The sequence below is a fragment of the Petromyzon marinus genome, chromosome 19 (assembly GCF_048934315.1).
Source record: "Petromyzon marinus isolate PM22_M1 ecotype Great Lakes invasive population chromosome 19, UKy_Petmar_22M1.pri1.0, whole genome shotgun sequence".
Taxonomy (NCBI): Eukaryota; Metazoa; Chordata; class Hyperoartia; order Petromyzontiformes; family Petromyzontidae; genus Petromyzon; species Petromyzon marinus.
The window spans coordinates 6,486,755-6,508,026 of record NC_133685.1 but is presented as its reverse complement, the minus strand read 5'-3'; the positions used below and the strand labels follow the sequence as shown (position 1 = coordinate 6,508,026).

At 48.2% G+C, this 21,272-nt stretch overlaps 1 protein-coding gene across 1 annotated transcript in view; it reads right to left on the bottom strand.

The window, feature by feature from the left end:
- Positions 1 to 4,526: 4,526 nt before the first annotated feature.
- Positions 4,527 to 21,272, bottom strand: part of LOC116943737 (transmembrane channel-like protein 1) — a 43,604-nt gene continuing 26,858 nt past the window's right edge. The window contains exons 15-20 of the mRNA XM_076068111.1: positions 18,686 to 18,753; positions 16,417 to 16,656; positions 15,222 to 15,347; positions 12,796 to 12,874; positions 10,802 to 11,075; positions 4,527 to 7,490 (exon numbers count right to left, since the gene is read on the bottom strand). Of these exons, the coding sequence (XP_075924226.1) occupies positions 7,228 to 7,490; positions 10,802 to 11,075; positions 12,796 to 12,874; positions 15,222 to 15,347; positions 16,417 to 16,656; positions 18,686 to 18,753 (1,050 nt within the window). The 3' untranslated portion in view covers positions 4,527 to 7,227. The remainder of the gene's footprint in view (positions 7,491 to 10,801; positions 11,076 to 12,795; positions 12,875 to 15,221; positions 15,348 to 16,416; positions 16,657 to 18,685; positions 18,754 to 21,272) is intronic.

Sequence of the window (21,272 nt, the reverse complement as noted above, 5' to 3'; positions counted from 1 at the left end):
AGGCTAGAGAAGAGACAGATTGATGTGGTGCAGAAGAATCTGGAGCTGATTGGATTTGCTGATGACTGGTACCAGCAGTGTCAAGATCGACCTTTGTGGAGGAGGTTCCTGAAGGGTGCTGCTGGGGAGTTGGAGGCAGTCGCCCTCCAGCAACAATGGAGGGCAGAGGAGCCGAGCACACAACAATGAGCAGAGTGATGGGAGCACGGTCGGTGCATCTGTCAGTCATCTTAGTCAGTCAACCCATGGCACCTGGGTCTGCCCCATGACCTGACAGTGGGCCTTCGACACTTCATGTGGCCTCAAAGTGCACCTAGCATGGCAACAAGTGCCGGGGTGATGTCACTGCCACTTGGTGACGAGTGGCGGTAGATAGTGTGTGAAAGTCAGTGTGGGGACAAAGGTGGCTGGTCGTGGTACTGGCCACCCACCCCCTCATGTGCCGTGCCAGCCTTCATAAATGCTCACTAACAGCATCTTGTTTTATATATTGTGTAAAATAAACTACGTGCGATTCTAACACAAACACAGTGTGATTCTAATACTGATTCTAATACGGATGCAGTGCGTTCCTAAGGCCAGCATAGTAAAGGTGTGGACGAATGCTGTCATGCTGGGGTGAGCAGTTATGGGGGGTTAAATCCCCCCCAAAACCCGAATCTCCAGAAGTCAAGGTGCCACAGAGTCTAGCCTTGCCTGGGGGTGAGGCACGAGTTGGTCAGTCAGGGCAAGCCGGTTGGTGTGGGGTCAAGGGTAGGTGACGGGGCTGTGCGTGATTGGTAGAAGAAGGGCTTATGGAGATGTAATGAGAGAGTTTCAGTTTCATCGATTTGGTACAGCCCTGTGAGCCATTCGGCTCTTGAATCGGGTGCAACCGCAACAAATAAAAAAAAACATTAACAAGAAAACATCTTAAAGTGACTATGCGCAAATAGAAAAATCCAGGGAAAAACAGCAAAATCTTCCAGAAAAAGCACCGTACACCAACGCTGTGTGCAAAAATCCCAGTGGGATGCAAGTCAAACAACCACAAGACAACTTAGATTAAAGCCATCAGTTTAACTCCGTACTACAACAAACAAACATGGCCAAACCAAAAAACGTTTTGAAATCACCAAAATAAAGCCATAAAAGCAATGTAACAGTGATCATAGGAACTGTGACCGACATTTCACAATAAACGACATAAACAACATGTACCACCAAACCCTGTATCCATAGCTAGCTGCATGAGTCACTCCACAACAGCAGGAGCATCAGTAGGAGTATCAAAATTGTTGAATGCACCTTTAAAGATCAGCACACTAAATCAAAACACAAGATCATACTTTGCCACGGTCATCCGGAGCGAAACATTTGATTTTACACCACTGAATAGCAGTGGCAGCTCGGGGTGTACAACACGTCTAGAGCAGTTTTGAGTGAAGATCTCATAGGTAAGTGATTCAAGTTGCAGTTCATTGGCGATAGCAATGAAGACGGACCGCACACAAACCCAACACAACACCCAGACAGCACGACAACAATCAATCAAATTTCAAAACCTTCAAACCCTCATCACGCCCTGCCATCAACACAAAGGCGGAATCCCGGCAGCCCAGACGACACACACCAACAAAACGCAATTCGGCGATGAGGGCTGGAGGCCGATGGCAGCGGTCCCACAGGCCGTCAACAGAAGCGCATGCCTCAAGCGCACATGCGCCGCAGGGCCGCCTCTCCATGCGGCATCAACGGGCAGGTCAGGCACCGCGCCAGCTGGTGTCAGGCCCCGGGAGAGCTGCAGCAGCCCAGCAGCCCAGCGCTGCTCCCTCCAGGCCGGGGTAGGCCACTCGTGCCAGCGCCAGCAGTGAGCTGCGAAAGGCGAGTGGTGGCTCCCCCCTCCCGCCTTCGCAGCACAAACCCCAGGCGCACGCCGGCCCGAGCGGCGGCTCCTGCTGCTCACCCCGCGGCAAGATGCGGGGCCGGCACGGCAACGCGGCCAGCGGCGACTGGAACGCCTTCACCTGGAGATTCGAAGCGGCGTTCCGATCGGTCCACTGGACGGAGGAAGAGGCGCCGGTCGCTTTACCGACCGGGTTAGATGACGACGCTCTGGCGGTCTTCGGGTCTATTCCTCCGGAAAAGAGAACGATGCTACAAAGGTGCATATGGCAAGATGGCGGAAGTTTACGAGCCACCTTCCAACACACGAAGAAAGTTTATGCAACGTAGGAAAGGTAGTTCTGAATCGCCCCTCGCCTACCGTAGTGCTCCGATGGCGTTGGCTGTAGCTGCCTACCCCGATGTGAAACAAGAGGCCCTCGACTTGCTTGTCATGGACCGTATGCTCGTTCTGGCAAGGGACATGGGAGTGGTTTTGCCTGCGTGCGGCCACGAGAGGCAATCGTCCCGATGGGCTGCCAGATGCCTTCATGCACACGAGAATCTGCAGCGGTGGTCTCAAATGGCTGCATGGATGGGTAACCGGCTGGGGTTGTCGACATTCCGCCTGGGGATGGGTCTCCTGATGGTGATCTAGCCGCTGCAGCTTATCAATGGGATCGAAGGCGGGGTGATGCTGCTCATCGCCCGGGGGTCCGAAGGATCGCGTCACCGTGAAGACCGCGGGGCACAAAGTCCGGCCGTGATCCGTTACCGATGCGGCCGGCTGGGGCACTTCGCGAGGGAATGCCAGAGTCGTCCTCGTTCTCCAACTTCGGCTGCTGCTCCAGCTCCTGCTGCCCCTCCGACGGCTCATCCTCCAACCCCGCAGGCGAGTCGGTACGCGTCGGACACACGGCCCATTTTGCAACCTCATGCATCTCAGGACACGGTTCCCCATTCGCTCGCATCTGGATTCGGTTATTAACACCGGCCATTCGAGTTCGGTTACGCGAAGTTGGCCCAATTCGGTCACACATTTGAAACAATTAGCGTGTCGTGTGGTCGCAGCGGCTGCGGGAACCTCGGCGGTATCTGGTTCGATACAGGGAGTAGACGTTCGCATCTTGGTGGACACGGGGGGCTTCCACTACGATTATTTCAGATGTCATGTTTCAATTACTGTCGATTCCTGTTGCTCAAATCCGGCCGGTATTTGATGCTTGTGTTGCGGCTAATGGGGGTAGTAGCATGGGCATCATTGGCCAGGTGGATGCCCCTCATTGTCATTGGTGATGTTGCCGTATCGGGACCGGTTTTGATTTCTAGGTCGTTGGCTGTGCCCTGCTTGTTGGGTACCGATTTTCTTCGACGTATGCCCGTTAAGGTCCTAGTCGATCAGGGTTGCTTGGAGATGCCTTCGGGTCGCAAATTGTGGTTTTTGCCCTCCCCTTTGCTGCATTCGGCATCGAGCGCTGCAGCACAGGCACTCGCTGATATCAACGTGGAGATCCCGCCAGGATCCCAGCTGCTAGTGCCGTCATGCTATCGTAAAGGGGTCGGATTTGTTGATTCGAAGGCTGGGGTCCTTCTGACCCCCGTCTAACACTGCGACCCGAGGTCTGACATAAGTAGGCCAAGTTTAAAAGCGCTGTCCTAGCAGACAGTCTCGTCCCTTCACCTGATGAAGGCCGCTTGTGTTGTGGCCGAAACGTCGTGAGAATATTATTGTGTTATTTTATTTTATCAATTTATTATTTTATTCTCATTCTACGTGACTTTACCGAAAGAACCAAAGAAGATAGACCAAGTTTGCAGTCGATACCACATTGGGAAGTGGGTTAAAATTGAGTTACAGGATTTGAGGATACGACAACAGAGCGAGTTAAATAAAAGCGTGTAATAAAATATCATTGACTGTGAGGCGTGCACCCATAGTCCTAGCGCCGCCGCTATTTTCCCTATAGCATTAACCTTTGTTTACACGGCGGATTAAGGCTTAACCACTGGGGGGGAGCGCGTGCATATTCATACAGTCCTTTAGCATTAGCCTTTGTGTGCACGCGGATTAGGGTTTAACCCCCGGAGATGCACGCGCAGATTCATACTGCCGTTTTGATTAGCGCCAGGGAAATACGCGCCTGCAGGGGCGCGCGCGTGCACGTCCCTGCGTTCGTTTTTGTGTGGTGGGGTGCGTGGGGAGATAACCCCGAGCGGTGGTGAGCCAGCCGAGTAGCGATGCCCCTCCTCAGAGAGGGCGCTGGCGCGGGGGGCCGATAATCCGATCGGCGCGGGCGCGCAGCGAGAGGCGGCCGAAGAGGAGGAGGTGGGAGTGGAGGGGGTGGACGTCGCGCCCCGCCCGCTCACGGGGAGCGGGGAGGTGGACGTCGGCCCCCACATAACTCCTAAAGTTTGCAAAATTAGTTTTGTTTTTGTTATTTGGCAGCGCGATCAAACACTCCTGAGATCTGGTAATTTTTTTGCCGATTTCTGGAGTCGTGTGGCTGATAACACCAAAAAATTTGGAATTTTACACAAACTTCTGTTGCTGACATTAGTTGTTCTTGCGGTGGTGCGTAGCGGATTTCGGGATTCGCCAAAAGTGGCACCCCCACATCGATGCTGATTTTTGGAGTTTCACTGCGTCAACAAAAAAGGGAATATACATTTTTTTTCATCGCTTTATTATAACACATTTAGATTTTTTCAGACTTATTTTGGTTGGGGGGGGTGTAAATCAAAGCAAAGCCTTTTGTTGCCAAAACCAGCAGAAGTACTCCGCAGAAACATAGCCACCACTGCATTACAGTCGTATTAAGTGCAACACAAGTGAACACTATTTTCTGGTGGCCCCATTCCGCTGCTTGTGAAGTCGGCGCAGCGACTACTCGAAGAATGGACAGGTTGTCGACCGTGACGACACACAGAGACGTGGCTGCCATAACCCGAGCACTGACACCCAGTCAATTTATTGGCTGCAAAAACTAAGCATTGCAAAGGCTTTGCTTTGCACGTGTGGAAGAGGAATGACTCATCGTCTCCCCAGCAAAGGGAAAAGGCTGCAAGTGTTGTGGCCCGCGCTTCAAGGATGGTGTCACCGATGATAGAAAGTGATGATGCCGATGGCGAGGGATGACAATGACAATGAGGGTGATGACACGTTGAGGGGTGGTAGGGGATGATAAAACGAAAACTTTTCATTTAACTAGGTCAGGCCCACTGAGCTATATAGCGCGTTTTCATAAGCGACCTGGCCACATATGATATCTCAAAGATGTGGCATATCACGTGGACATTTATAGCGGTCGAATACTCTATAAACGCACGTTTCTAAATGTGGAGGGGAAACCCAGAGAACCCAGAGAGAAATCCATGCGATCACGGGGAGAACATACAAACTCCAAATACAGGCGTCAGGGTCGGGATCGAACCCACGACCTCCTGTATACCAGGCGAGGTAGTTAACATCTCGATACCGTGGCGCCCGCGATATTTGGGATATAGGATGACTGTAATGATGGGGTAGAGGCGCACGCCATGCGAGCTGAAGAAGGGGTTCGGGATCAGAAGAGTTTAGTGGGGAAATGAGGGAGGGAGGAGATTGGCAGGGGAGGTGGTGTAACGCAGATCGAGGTTGATATGAGCAATGACAAATAAGAGAGGGCCATGGGGTGACCAAGGATGTGGGACGAGTAAGGAGATAATAACAATAATTGACTGAGGGATTTGAGTCAGTCTGGTCTGGTGGGGAAGCTGAACATCCAAGATGGGAGGGAGGCGTTCAGGGAATAGGATATTTAGTATGAAAGGTGTTAGTGGTAGGGTAAGAGTCATCACTATAGGATTCTGGTGGGAAGAAGTGTGGGAAATAGTGATGTACGTAAGACGTATTGAAACACTGTGTTGGAATAAAAGTATGGTTTGGAACAACCGTGATGATGCCAGTGGAAGAGGAGTGTAAGCAAATGAGCAAGTCTGGCAACTAGTCGACAGTTACATCAAGTGACTTTCAAATCAAGCAGCTGACTGACTGTAACCATGTGTAAAGTACTCACTTGGAGCACAACTAGAAAACCAGCCAGGTGTTAACAGCTTACGGTGGAGCCGCTCTCCCATTGGATAGGGGCTGCTTATAAAAGGAGAGCTCAAACAAGGCAGAGGATTTGGAGACACCAACAACAGTCCAGAGTGGAGGTGCCGAGCTGCCAGCAACACCCGAATTAGTCCCACTGCTGCTGTGTGTGGTGAGCAGTGGACTCAACAGCACAATGGGAACTTATAAACTTGACGGCGTGATTACAATCCTGCATAACGGCGTGTAGTTTAAAAGTTTAGCTTCATGTGCTGTACACCAGGGTCCTTGAGTCAAGACTGGAGTACGGTGAAGGTCGAGGCCAAGGTCAAATCAAGGGCAAGAGCTGGTGCAGGGTGGGGCCGAGCAAAGAAGGCAGAACGCTGCCTCCCAGCGCCCGTCCTGTGGCAAGGATGAGGCAGTGCAAGTAAAGTGGAAGCCTTTTGCTGTGGACTGGGGTGAAGAACTGAATTGTGCTTACTGTCGGACGTTGTGAATTGTTTGTGTGGTGCCTAGCATCGAGTGAATTGTGGTGAGGTTGGCGTGAGGCGCCATCTTGGGCAATTGTGGAGGTAGTGTGTGCGAGGTCAGCTCGTGATGACGAGTGGGAGTGGTGCAGTGTTGGGGTTGTGGTTGGAGGGGAGTAGTGGGCCTCAGGGCTCCACTCTGATCTCCAGAACCCGGAAAGTATAAACCATGGGCAGGGTAAAACCGCGAGCGTGCGAAACCCCAGTGGAATCCAAATTATTTTGCCGGATGTGGGGGGAACTTCCGACGATCTAGAAGGCCGTCATCAAATTAACCTTGGTGCCTAACGGTGGCGGAGTTAACATTACTTCATTGTGTGTGTGTGAGCTTGGGAATACGCTAAGGATGTAGACGTGAGCCTCTGTGCTCGGGAGTAATTTCTTTTGAGTTTTTTTTTTAATTCCACTGTTCTGCTCCCTGTGTAAAGCTGGACTTCCTGGTACAAACACCGTTAGCAAGTGTCAACACAAGCGAGAGTTAGTCTCACGCGCGTGCCACTCCACCCGTCGTACATATCACAAGCGACCCGGCTCACCAAATGACACTTGTGGCCGTCGGTAACGGATCTAAACGTGTCACAGCTGCCCACATTTAGAAGCTATTACTATGATCATTACTATGACCACTGTGGTTGGCCCCAAAAAAATACTTCGGCCTTTCGCACTTTGCCATGTAACATTTGCCACCTCTTATCTCCTTCCGTTCTGCTTTAGTTTTCTGACGCGTCTGCACAGCAACGAACGCGCGTCGCCGAACGAGTGCCGTCAATAGGTAGGGCCACCCCTCATCATGGCGCGTGGAGGTCGGGGATATCCAGGGAGCATGCCGCCGCCCCCCCACGGAGGGTGGTACATCATGCTTGGGTGTGCGTAGGGCGGGTAACCGTACAGATACTGCGGGTGTGCGTAGCGGGGGTAAGGGTGGCGGGATCCACCTCCGCGCCCACGCCCTGGCTGCGGAGGCCCCTGCGGAAAGTCCGATTCTCCCCGCGTGGATCGTGCCCCGTTCGGCTGACTTTGACCTCTGCCTGCAGGTGACAGGATGGGCAACGTCAGAGGAGCAGAAAACCACAGGCGAGCTGGACGGCAGCCAGGCAGTGATCCGGTGCCAGTAATTGCCCAAGCTCTGTGGTCATCTGTATATTAACGCGTTTCCTGTTGATTAATTAATGTTTACACACGAGCGGAAACCAGAGTACACGGAGAAAACCCATACGAGCGAGGAGGTGGGGTTACACTATACCCGTACGGATGGAAAACGGTGGTGATTAATTCATTTGTTGTGCTGCCACGTCCTGGTAAGCCAGGATATGGCTCCGATTAGCACAGTTGGGTACCTACGGTGCGAAAGAAGTTCAACATACGTACATACGTACAACCTCGACGCCCATGCGAAGCGAATTTCATGAAATTTGTGCGATTCACCAAACCCCGCTGTCTCCACGGTGCTGGATTACAGGCGTGCGCTACCACCACCCAGCGTGTTGTTATAAAACTGCGCGCATCATCCTTGTGTTTTAGAATTGCTCTCTTGTATTAAAAGTTAAGAGCCAACAATCAAAAGGTCTTTATTATCTATTCAAAATTAATTTAGTTGTTTTATTATTATATCATTTATTTTCATTTTACCTACGTGACTTTACCGAAAAAACGAAAGAGTATGAATCCTTGCAGTCACGAAAGCTTCAAATCTTTATCATCTCTTTCATGGCCAAACCCAGACACATTTCTCAGTTGCAATGAACTGTCGTAAAGTTCAACACAAAACCACCATATCTCGGTACAAATCGATTCCTCCTATACCCAACACACAAATTATGGAAATTCCCGTAATTTCTGGGTCACACCTGGACAGGTGGCGACCCTATATGTGTTGGTCACTCACAATTGTTTCAGGTTGACTGACATAGATTTTATGAAGCACATTAATGTTGCCATAATTTCCACAATTACCACCACATTGCAGCTTTATCAATATGTTACACCCATTACATCCTCAGAAGACAACATTAATAACAGCTCACTGCTCTTCGAATGTGCAGTTGTACAACAACACTGCTATACTTCATCACTATGTATCCACCAGCTTGTGGTAATATCTGGAAAAGTATTTGCACATATTCATGTTGAACTTCTTTTTCACCACACGTAGCCAACATCACTAATCGGAGGTGCGGGATAAATACAAGGATTGTAACTCCTTCACTATGCAATCTTTACTTAACTCACAATGACCAAACTTATAGAATGAAGTGTTTTCTTAGCAAGATAACCTCACATCTATTTAAATTGGGTTCATTTTCGGCACGTGACTGATATATCCTGCAAGCGTCCTACAGACATCATGCCCATGAACTGAAAATTCCCAGAATTCATCCTAGGCATGCTCGAGCATGTTACGCCATGGTCAGTGGAGAGGTCACAAACAGCACTGAGAAAATAATGTAAAGCTTAAAGTATCCACGCACCTTTGTGAGCATGCCTGGAATTAAACATAGCAATCATCGCCCCCTACTGCTCGACTACTGCCCACGTGCAGGCCAGGTGCCGAGTTGCCTTGTGCCTCCTAGGGACAGCTGCCACTGGAGGTACCCTTTCAAATGTTTGAGATGTGACGCAAGCCACTTATCGCATGAACATCGCTCTGAGATGGAGTAGCACGAAGGGTCCTCCATCAAAAACAAATCCGAGTCATTAGTATACCTCTATAGATGTATTTCTTTAGGAGTTGAAATGGAAATGCAGAAATGCCGGTATGAAACACATTTGTCCAGCAAACCATGTTCACTGCTGCTTTCAAAATTAAGAGGGATGTTTTCAGTTAACATGTTTAGTGTTTTGAGAAGTGTTGGCATGGCGTACCATCGACACATTGTGACCACTCGCTGTGCCTCTTTGTAAGGATACCTCAGTGTTCACTTCTTTGTCAGCATGCTTGTGTTTTGATTTAACAACACACGCAGGTGTGCAGCATTGAATGGACAAAAGCTCACAGCCTTTTCCAGACCACCGGCTCAAAATAACTGAATGTGTGGCGATGTTGTCATTTAGACCAACAAACTAAAATACAGTAAAACCTTGGATTGCGAGCATAGTTCGTTCCGGAAACGTGTTTGTAATCCAAAGCACTCGTATATCAAAGCACTCGTTTATCAGTTGTGATCACGTGACACTCGGCAGACAAAGCGTATACGTACACCACTCGTATTGCAAGACCTCGCTCGTTTATCAAATTAATATTTATTGTAAACTTTTGCTCGTCTTGCAAAACACTCACAGACTAAGTTACTCGCAATCCAAGGTTTTACTGTGTGTGTGTGTTGTGGGGAGCGGTAGTGTAGTGGTTAGTGCACTACGCTACGAACCCCGTTGCACAAGTTCGATTCCCGCTTACGGCCACCAACACCAGTGGCAATTATCTGAACCGGTCTTGGGCCTCCCCTAGGTAGACTCAGCCTCAACTAAGTATCTGGTGTGTGTAAACATTGCCACCGGGGAGACAAAGACGGTCGGGTGTGGTGCTGGCCACCCACCCCCTTCATCTGCCGTGCCGGCCTTCATAGGTTCTCGCAAACACATACCTGTCAACCAATAGTCTTGTACAGGGAAATTGTTTTTTTTCAGGGCCATACAGCACACAGCCATTTTAATACGGGCAAAACAAATTAATACGGCCAAATAAAAAATAGTCGTGGGACAGCATCAGCATGCAAGATCACAGACAGTAAGCATGTTAAGTAGCATCATTGACACCAATTATCAAGATTAATACGTAAAACAGTTTTTGTTTTGTAACATAATTTTTGTCTATTTGTTTGCGTTTCTCCCTTGTGATGGGACTTTGTAGGATGAACGTTGACATTTATAATGGCACGGGGTGACCAACAAGGTCTGAATTATATTATTGGTTCTTTCGGTAAAGTCACGTAGAAGGGAAACAATAAAATAATAAAATAAAACGCCACTTTTTTCAAATTTTCTTGCTGTGGTTTCACACCTGATGATGACTGCTTGTGTTGCAGTCGAAACGTCGTGAGAATTTTATTCTTCTTTGGTTCTTTCGGTATTTTATTGTTTTATATTGTTTATTATTTTATTGTTCCCCTTCTACGTGACGTCACCGAAAGCACCAAGAATATGAATCCCTGCAGTCACGAAAGCTTTAAATCAAAATTTAAGGTCTGAAGTTAGGCACTGATAGGGGGTTGACAGGTATGCAAACAGCATTTGCCCCAACAGTCTGGTTAAGACTATACGGGGCGTCTTTGCTGTTAAGCCTACTTGTTTGCAGCCTGCGTGTGTGCGTGTTGCGCGAGTGGGTTCCTCTCCGCCTACGCACCTGCACCTGCACCTGCACCTGCTGCCTGTCCACTCTGCTGCTGTCCCTGCGCCGCCGACGGCCCCTCGTGAGCAGCCGGCCCGTGCTTGGCTCCCCTCTCCGCCTCTCCGCTCGCCGCCGCCGCCGCCGCCGGTTTATCGCCGCCTCCCTTTCCCGCTCCCGTCGCAGCACCGACCTCTGACCCCTTCTTCACGTCCACGTTCGTCTGCTCCTCCTCGAAGTCTTCCATGAGTCCCGCCGCCTTGCTCTTCTTGTTTTTCTCGTCGTCGCGTTGCTGAGACGTTACAACGGGACGGGAGGGCGTTTGGGGCGCACGAACCGCGGTGGTCAAAACAAAAACGATGTTCGGCGTCTCCTTGCTGCTTAAAACGAGCATTGAGGCATTGGTGCTCATCTCCTGTTTACAGCTCTGAGCTCAGTGGTGGAAATTCCCCTTTGCTATGATGGGGGCGAGTCTCTCCAAAGGACTTCAACCCTCATTTTATGCCGGGCCAAATGAACCCCCCCCCCCCCCACCACCACCCCAACCGGGATTTGAACTCGCAACTTTTCAATTGCGAGCCGTTCACTCTACTAACCGAGCCACCCGGCCTTACATTCACCACCCGGTGGTCGTTCAAATCAGTTCCCTTTCATTTCAGAAGGAGTGGCACCACCGCTAATAAAGGCATCAGCTGTGGTTTGTGCCCCAACGCTCGACAAGACTGCGGGAATAAAAACGCGACAGCTGCTTTTTGTGAAGGCTCGAAGAACGGTGCCAGAGGACAAAGCATTTGGTATCAGGTACTAGGGTGAGGAAGTATTATTATTATTATGTTTGTTCCCGTGAAGTTCACTCATTGATTTCTCTGCCCATGTTGAGACTCGCCGTTTTATCTCACCCACACTCTTCTTCCACCACACCGAAGGTCGCAACAGCTCACTCATTCACCCACCCACCCACTCGTACACCCACTCACTACACTTCTCTTTCTGCTTCTTCTGCTTCTTCTCTCACAATCCCCGACTTCGGATTTCCCTCCCAACGTCTCCTTTCCTAAATTATTTTCTAAAAAACATTGCCTTTGGTCTTGTGCTCAAACATGTTAAAACAGACAGTGTAATAAATAATAGAGCAAGGCAAGTTCTTGGGACGTGAGATATATTATTGCATTAAACCAGGGGATTTTCGACATTTTCAGTTTTCGATTATTTTTGACGAGATTGAATTTGCTGTAGGCCTTCCAGTTCTGGAAATGGATTACAAGCCCCAACTCATTTTAGTCTCTACAGCCTGAAACCAATGATCTTATATCAATCCCTGGCTTGTGGGAGCACGGGGCAAAATAATCATGCTCGTGGCATTATGTAATTGAAATTCAAGCCAAGATGATCGTGGTAGCTCATGGGGAATGATGGATTCCCAGTGCTTTGCATGTACTTGAATCGAAGTTTGCTGGCATCAGGAACGCGATTGTCACTTAGCAGGGGCAGAGCCAGGATTTTGACTTTGGGGGGGGCTGACTTCAATATTCTGAGATATCCAGTGTAATGTTTTCCAATGGGCGCCACAAATGTATAAAACAAATTTTATTGGATTTGAACGCGGAGTTTATTAATAGGTCGGAGCCGCTGATGTGGAAAATAAGTTTGATATGTTCGAAAGGCTGCCACTCAAGCAGCCTGCATGGCAGCACAAGGTGGCAGCCTGCAGGGCAGCACAAGGTGGCAGCCTGCAGGGCAGCATGAGGTGGCAGCCTGCAGGGCAGCACAAGGTGGCAGCCTGCAGGGCAGCACAAGGTGGCAGCCTGCAGGGCAGCACGAGGTGGCAGCCTGCAGGGCAGCACAAGGTGGCAGCATGCAGCATTTTGCAGCAGCCGGATATCAGGTTATCCCGATTACCGACTTTCCCAAAATTTCAGGGGGGGTTGAGCCCCCCCCAGCCCCCACCCCCGTGGCTCCGCCCCTGGCACTTAGAAAGTTGTGATGTATTGCCAAACGTGCAGAGTCCGTACCATTTGAAGTTTCTTCTTGAGCTCCAGGTTGGCATCTTTGTAAGATTGAGACACTGCCTGTAAGTAGTACAGGGCTAGCCTGGTGGACGCAGGGCAATGGGAACGAACGGGGTCATCACAAACGGCACAGCACATTTCCTCTCTGCTACTTTGCTACACTCGGACCCATGTTACACGCGGGCTATACCTGAGCACGCTAACTTAAACATCTCATATACTCTTTGGGTCTTTCGGTAAAGTTACGTAGATAGAAAAATAATAAAAGAATAATAATAAATCACGACGTTTCGATCGCAACACAAGCAATCGTCTTCAGGTGGAAAAACACAGCAGGCGGACTGCTGAGGCAGGAAGAAATACAGCGCTTTATTTCTTCCTGCCTCAGCAGTCCGTTTGTGTTGCGATCGAAACGTCGTGGTTTTTAAAATTATTCTTCTATCTACGTGACTTTACCGAAAGACCCAAAGAGTATGAATTCCTGCAGTCACGAAAGCTTTAAGTCAAGATTTAAACATTTTACACGTGAGTTGAGACAACAGTTCATCTGGGGCTAAAGAGGGTAGAGTTTTGAACGAAGATTACAGAGTCATCCCTCGGTTAACGTTTTCAAATCCGTTCCACGAAAACTACTGTTCACCAAAATAAATGTTAATAGAATTCACTTATAAGTTGAAACATAAGTAAAAAAAATAATTGAGTCTGCGGGAGAGCTGTTTCCACTGCCAAAACAGAAAGCGTTGTATGAACAAAGGCAGTCGTGGTCTAAGCGCTCATGAATGGGCGTCGCTGATTGGCTGAGGGCATGGCTCAGCACCACTTACCAGCAGTCGGATTCCCGGAAATTGGCGCTCGCGTGCATAACGTAAACACATTGCCAGTTAGAATGTTAGTGCTAGTCGAAACCATGGGGTCACTATGGGAGGCGAAACGTTAACCGAAAAACCGTTAATCGATGTCACCGTTAACCGAGGGACTACTGTAATTTGTTTTTGTTTGATGCAAAGCAGACTTATACTGTATTACCAGCACACTGTGATATGCAGTGGGTGCAGAAACATCAATCTCGGACATTAAGGAACTACTCTCTGAGATTTAACTCCAGGAGACCTTGTTTCCAGCATCCTATACACTTTCAAGAATAATTTAACGGGTGGCGACACGATAGTCCAGTGGTAGTACTTGTGGCTTACAGCATGAAGGGCCCGAGTTCGATTCCCAACTCGGGCGAATTTGTGTGTGGTTTGCATGTCCTTTCCCTGTTATGCATGACAACAAAAAATGGCATGCGATGGAACTAGTATTTGCCAAACATCCCAATGCTGAAAATTTACCTGCAAATATACTCAATTGGGATTACACGTGGAAAAAATGGCAGGATCCATAAAAAGTATTTTATGGGTAAACAAGCATCATAATAACTGTGAATGAAAACCTCAAAGTGATGGGGTTCATCATCAACAAAGCGAGGTGCTGATATGATCAAACCGAGCTGCTTTACCCCTCCTACACTCATGTCGTAGTTTAGGCCATCAACTCTGAGAGTTGATCAAACGTGACCATCACAGGAAAGCAAAGCCGTGAGGCTGGTGGTGCAAGACAGGAACAAGCAGATATATTTCACTTGGCCCCATTGTCTCTCGAAGACAACGGAAGGGAACTAAAGCAGAATAAGATCTTGTTTCAAGCCAAGCGATGGACAAACAAAATACTTGTAGTTCAATTACAATCCATCCATTTTGAGGGAAATGCAACCCAAAAATGAAACAATTCTCATAACTCTTACCTTTTGCCGAGAAAATGGAAGCCGGTTAAAAGTAGCAAGAATGTAAAATAAATAGACTTCACAGTAGGGCGGCATTATAGTGAACAGATTTCATAATTGCGCTTGAAATATGGGAATTATATTTAACTGGGATTTATGTTACAGACTTTAAGCACGTTTGCAATTCTTTTTAGAGGGAAAGCCTATGGGAACTTCAATCTGAAGACGTTCGGATCGCTCACAGCATATATGTCCCTACGTACGATACACCACGTGCACTCGCTTAGTAATGCAGGTGCTTTAATTGTGCACGTGGGTGACAGGCCATTATTTTCCTTTGCTCCAAGATTGTGGAATGATTAATCCAAAGCTCTGAGACTCGGATACCAATTGGTATTTTAAAATCTCATCTCAAAACTCATTGTTATTCACTGGCCTTTATAAATCGATTGTTTTCAAGTTGACATTGCCTGTCTTGTGACCGTCATCGTTTTGTCATTTTATTGTTTTGTATTGTACAGAGCAGTGGGACATTTGTTTTGTGACAAACGCTACCCACCACAAATATGTTCGCCTGGCCGATGGCAAAGGGAATGTATCTGGGATTCGAGATGCAAATTGCATCACTGTGGTGCGGCGCTGTGGAGTGGCGTGTGGTGCGTACACCATGAGGAGGATGAGCGGCAGGATGAGGCCCGGGTTGGCCGCGTAGCTGAACACGGTGCTGAACCAGGCTGGGAAGTCGGCCTCAATGGTCTCCTGGATGACCTCGTACATGCGCGTTTTCCCACTGGGGTCACGGGGTCAACAGGTAGTGGTTTGGATTGGGAGGGGTTTGCAACGATTGATACAAACTCATTTACGGTTTTGTTATATGCAGTAATGTACGTACAATGCACACGCAATCGCTGGCGGGGAAAAAGCTCTCTACGTACATGCAAGCACAACATTAACAAAATGTAATGCCAATACTCTGTCTGCAGAGTAGATTGTAGCAGCCCCTGTCATGTAAAGTACATAATAAAAGGTTATATCTTATGTGTGTCCATATACTAGGAAATTATTATCCATTTACTAAGAAAGTATGTCTTGGCCAATCCGGCCAGGTGTCTCAATGGTAGAGCAAGCAGCTCGCAATCGAAAGGTTGAGACTGCAAAGCCTGGTTGGGGGTTGACTCATCCCATAAATGCTCTGGGTTAATAAAATGAGTGCCACATTGTGGGGAAGTCAAAAGTGAGTGTCTTATGAAAAGATTCGTCCCCACCCATAGGAATGTGGATTTTTTCCACCACTGGTTCAGGGCTGTAAATAGGAGCATCAATGCTTCATCGGTAATTTTAGCAGGAAACCCCATTTTCAGACCTGTATATGGGACCGGTAGAGAGCCTATGGTTCAACGATACCCTCAAGTCCTCCCTGATGAAGCGCGGGAACATTGGTCTTCAAGACTGGGAGGAGCAGCCTGCCACCCGCCTAGGGGTGGCGCCGGCACATCCACCGGGATGCAGCCCATTTCGAGACCCAACATCACAATGCCGAAGCGGATCGCCGCCAAAAGAGAAAGGAAAGGAAGCTAACCCGGCACTGCGGATGCCACTCCATCTGGGACCGCATGCCACCTCAAGAGCCACCTCCAAATCTGATGGACGTCATCCTCGAACCCCGAGGGACTGTCACTTACCTGCCCCGCTGTGGCCTCCCAGGAAAATCACTTTGACTTTACCCTGACTTATGGACGTTAAGACGATTGGTCTAGCCTTTGTGTAGCACTATAATTTAAGTGCCATGTCCTCCTGTCGATGCTGGGGAACGGTTGAGTGGTTGGCCGGAACAAGTCGCGGGAGCATCGCCCACACACCTAAAGGGGCCGCAGTCGAATGAGGGCGGCAGGGACACAATGGTGTACGCTGTGGGCAGCAGGCTGAGGAAGAGGATGAAGAGGAGAATGGCCATGTAGAAGTTGTTGGAACGAGAGGCTTTGAAGACACGCTCGTGCGGGACATTGCTGCTCATCACGGCCCAGCACTGCAGGTACATGGAGGCCAGAAGTCGCAGCACGTTGATGGCTGGGAGGCAGGGCGCGTAGAAAGAGCCCATCCTGGGGTAGGATGGGGTGGCAAGGCAGTGTTGGCGAGCAGGTGGATGTATGTTATGCGATCTCTCCTCAAGCAAATGTGGCATTATCATTTAATTTCAAACCTCTTGCGTTGACGCGTTTTCCTCTCAGTGCAGTTGGCAGCGCCGCAGCTTGTGTTACACATAGACGTGACATTAGTTTGCTAATCTCCCTAATTTCCCTGCCTAATCTCTCCCATCAACATAGTGTTAATCTCCCATTAACACTGCTGTTGTGCACATATGCGAGGATGATACTCTTATGCTGCGACAGAAGCTCATTTCATGCTAATCTCTCTTTCCCTAATCTCCCCCATTAGCACAACTGACGTGCGTGCGTCCGGGGATGGAATTCCTTTCCAGCTCAGACCCCGCTTGCTTGCCCATCGCCACATATATAACACCTTGTTGTAACAGCTCTCTCGCTGGTTCAGCAGTTCGACTGCTGGATTATTTTTTCCGCCTGAGGACGACCACTTGTGCTGCGATCGAAACGTCGTTGATATATTATTTTTTGTTTTATTTTATTTTTCTACTTATGTAACTTTACCGAAAGAACCAAAGAGTATGAATTTAGTAATTTGTCACATGCCGTGCTTCCCCGGTGGATTAACAGAATCCCGTGGCCAATTCCTCCCAAAATCCGTCACACACCACGTCGGCACAATATTAGTTTTTGTAGATTATAATTCTAACCCCCGTGGAGTGTTGCGGATTACAAGATCCACGAAATGAGCACACATATCAATACAGATCAATGGATTTTTGCCAATTGCTACTGTACGGCAATATAAATCAATACGTACGATATCTATACTTAAATCTTTCGTGACTGCAGGAATACATATTCTATGGGTCTTTCGGTAAAGCGACGTAGATAAAAAATGATAAAAATATCACGACGTTTCGATCGCAACATAAGCAATCGTCACCTGAAGACGTCACCTGAAGACGATTGCTTGTGTTGCGATCGAAACTTCGCGTGATATTATTATTTTTCTATCTACGTGGCTTTATTGAAAGAACCACAGAACATGATATCTACAGTGACTGCGCAGGTCTCCATAAACTTGCAATTCCACGTGCTCCTATTCCAGACGGTTGACAACCACTTGAGGTCACTTGGCCTTCTAACCATAAGCTAGACAAAACTGTACTGTTTCCACGAACAAAATACTGCGTTAAGTTTTCAGATAAAAACTAAACTCGTGAACATTTAAAGCAGAATCCGCTCTTCAGGGCAGCGATATCAGAAATAAAAAAGAACAACACAGGTTTGTATATAGACAAAGATCCCCCGTATAGTCTGAACAGACTGTTAGGGCAAGAGCAAACAAAGACAAGGACAAAGATTCCCCATATAGCCTAAAGAGACTGTTGGGGCAAGTGCTGTTAGCGAGCACCTATGAAGGCCGGCATGGCACATGAAAGGGTGGGTGTCCAAACGCACACCCGGCCGCCTTTATCTCTGCAGTGGTGATGTTTACACACCACACCAGGTACTCATTTGAGGCTGAGTCGACCTAGGGGAGGCACAGAACCGGGTTTCCGGGTTCGTAGCACGGCGCGCTAAGCGCTGCACCACCGCTCCCGACATCTTTGTGTTTACACATATATACATACACGTAAGCAACCCTGTTGCATAAATGCACAACATCTTGTCGGTGTCAACTAATTGCTGTTAAAATGTACATTTATGGGAAGCAGAATTGTTCAAGTATAAAGGGCCATTATTGGATTCGACCAAACATCCCAATGTAGGGCCGCAGAGCTTAGGGAATTGTTGGTGCCAGCCCTGGCCGCCTCCCCGCGCGTGTGGTTTGCTGCACGTTTGAACCCGATAAAAACCCTGGAGTGCATTACACATTTGGGTATTAATTGCTTCTTCATAATTTGTTATCGATACATTTAATATTGGGGCCGAAAAGCTCCCCCATTATGACTCGTGTTTGTAAAACGACGTTCTCCATCCCCAGGAGTGCTTTCAGGCAGGGGTGCTGCGTGATACTCACCAGATCATGCCCTGGTTGAAAATGAGTCCCAGCACATTCCCACTGATGTCGAACTCTCCATAAGAGGGCTATGTGTGAAAATGTAGTACACACACAGACACAAGGTTTTGATACTGAAGCTGAACGCCGTCTTCTCTGAGACTACGGGAATGGCTCAAATACAGCATTTAAACATTTATACAATCGTTAGTGCAGTGTTGTATGTGTGTAAAGGACAGTGGTGCACAGCTGCAGAGCAGCGCGTCGGAGGCAACAGTTGGTGGCTCAAGTAGATTCATCACCTATCGTTTGGCTTTCTCCAGGTAGTCGTTTTACTGCCACATGTAAAGCACTTCTTTTAAGATACAATCAAACGCCCACATGCAGGGCCCTCCCAAAATGAGTTTTCAGACTCAGTGCAGCTTACCTGATAAATTAATAAAAATGTTATTTAGTGTGTGTTGCATTGTCACTTGATGGTGGTGTAACAGACACAGATCTAAAAGCCCCCCACCCCTTTCAATGCTGCATCTTGATACGTATGTAGTGACTGTTCTTGTCACTGTGTGGTGCCGGGACTTGCGAAGTCACGGCCGGTAGTGTTGTTCATTGTTCCTTGACGAGATCAGTAAGGTATTGGTCGAATCTTGCAGTACCCGTCACGACATGTGCCAGAGAATGTTGTACACGTGGCAGCTTGGTGATGTTTTTTGCCAGACGTGCTGTAGAGTAGACTAGCGACGACGGTGCGCTAAGCCGGCAGTCAGAGCCATCCCCTGTTCACGTTAGGGTGCGACAGGGATGTGCTCTAGCGCTTACATTATTTAAAATATTTGTTTTTACTATTCAGTTTGAGAAGCTTCAAATGGCTGTACCAGAGAAATGTCCATCTGGTACAGATACAATGGAAGGCTGATCAATATGTCCAAGGTCAAGGGATGGGTAACTTCTAGTCAACCCAATTGTGTATGCTTATTTTATGGTAATTGTCTCACTCTGAGGAGGAGTTGTAGACCCTTCTGAGAATCTTCGAGTATGCCACTAATAATAGAGGGCCTTACCATGAGCCTCACCAAAGCAAAGCACCTACCACCTGGGTATTTTATGTCATCAAACAATCCACCCCTCAACTTCCCATGAGTGATGGGGCAGTTGTAGATAGAGTGGAGGAGTTCCCATTCCTGGGCAGTGTGCTTATGATCAGCTTTGGTTTGGCAGCAGAGGTTTTATTTCAAATCAGTCGAGCAGCATTATCTTTTCATCATATGCGTACCACTGTGTGGAAGCTACCTGGCATATCGCTCCGTACAAATATCTAGGTCTTCTTAGTCATAATTATTTATTCTCTACCCTATGCTTGAAACCTGTCAAGGCCCTTCTGAAAGAGAGGTATAAGACTCAGTGAGGATTGCCTGTGTAAACAACCGAAACAACAACAATAATAAATCTGACTGGCCTGGCTATTATCCATCCTGGATTAATTAACCAGACTAAACTTTGCGAAAAGCTCACAGATCATTGAAACATGTTGAGAATGTTCCATCATTGAGGCTGCATTGGCTGGGTGGGTCTTGTAAGCCGCATGCCTAGCCACAAAATGCTCAAGCAGCTTTTGTTTGGCTGGAGAGAGGGGGCTAAACGGGCGTGGCATGTACAAGAGAAGAGATGGGCTGATGTGGTACAGGAAGATATAGAGCTGATTGGGCTTGCCGATGACTGGTACCAGTGGTGTCAAGATCGGCCACTGTGGAGAAAGCTCATGAAGGACGCTGCTGGGCTGTTTGAGAAAATTGCCCTCCCAACAACAATGGAGGGCAGAGGAGCGATACTCACAACGAGTGGAGTACCGGGTGCCTAAAACGCAGCTAGGTGGCACAGTGAGGAACACAGGTTGTGCATCTGCCAGTCATCTCAATCATCTCAGTCAGTTAACTCATAACACCTGGGTCTTTCCAACAGCTTCAGTATGTGAGACTTCGACACTTCACATAGCCTCAAAGTGCACCTAGCCTGGAACAAGCACTGTGGTGACGAATAGTGGTTGTTGTTATTGTAATACGTGCGCAGTGGGTATGCTGTAAGGTATTTGCATTTCCTGATGTGCTCGAGTGTGGTGTGTGTTGTGTGGGTGGTGTCATACATTGTTATCGAAATAGTCACTGAAAGAGTACTCCACAGCAACAATTTTATCGACGAGTCACGTGATGGTTGTACTGCATCGCTTCACACATTAGCCAGCACCATGAAATGACCAACATTCATATTTGCGTGCGGGGTAACAAATTGGGGGTGCAAAGCGTTTTAATGTGGATGTGCAGTTAGCACCTCGCCTCAATTCTAAGTACATATGTTGGCGCTGCATGCTGAGGACATGCAGTTAGCTTATGACGTACTGAAGACGTTATTCAGAGGATACAGAAGCCTTCTTGGTTTACTTGGCGAACTTTGGGATGTAGTGTGGTGCAGGATATAATGCGGATTACGGTTGCCACCTTTTCCACAAACCAAACCCAGACATATTTATCACTCAGGGTAGGTCTATCAATACTGTGCAGTAAACCGTGATAAAAATATATATAAGCAAAACACCGGTGCTAGCTATCGGTAC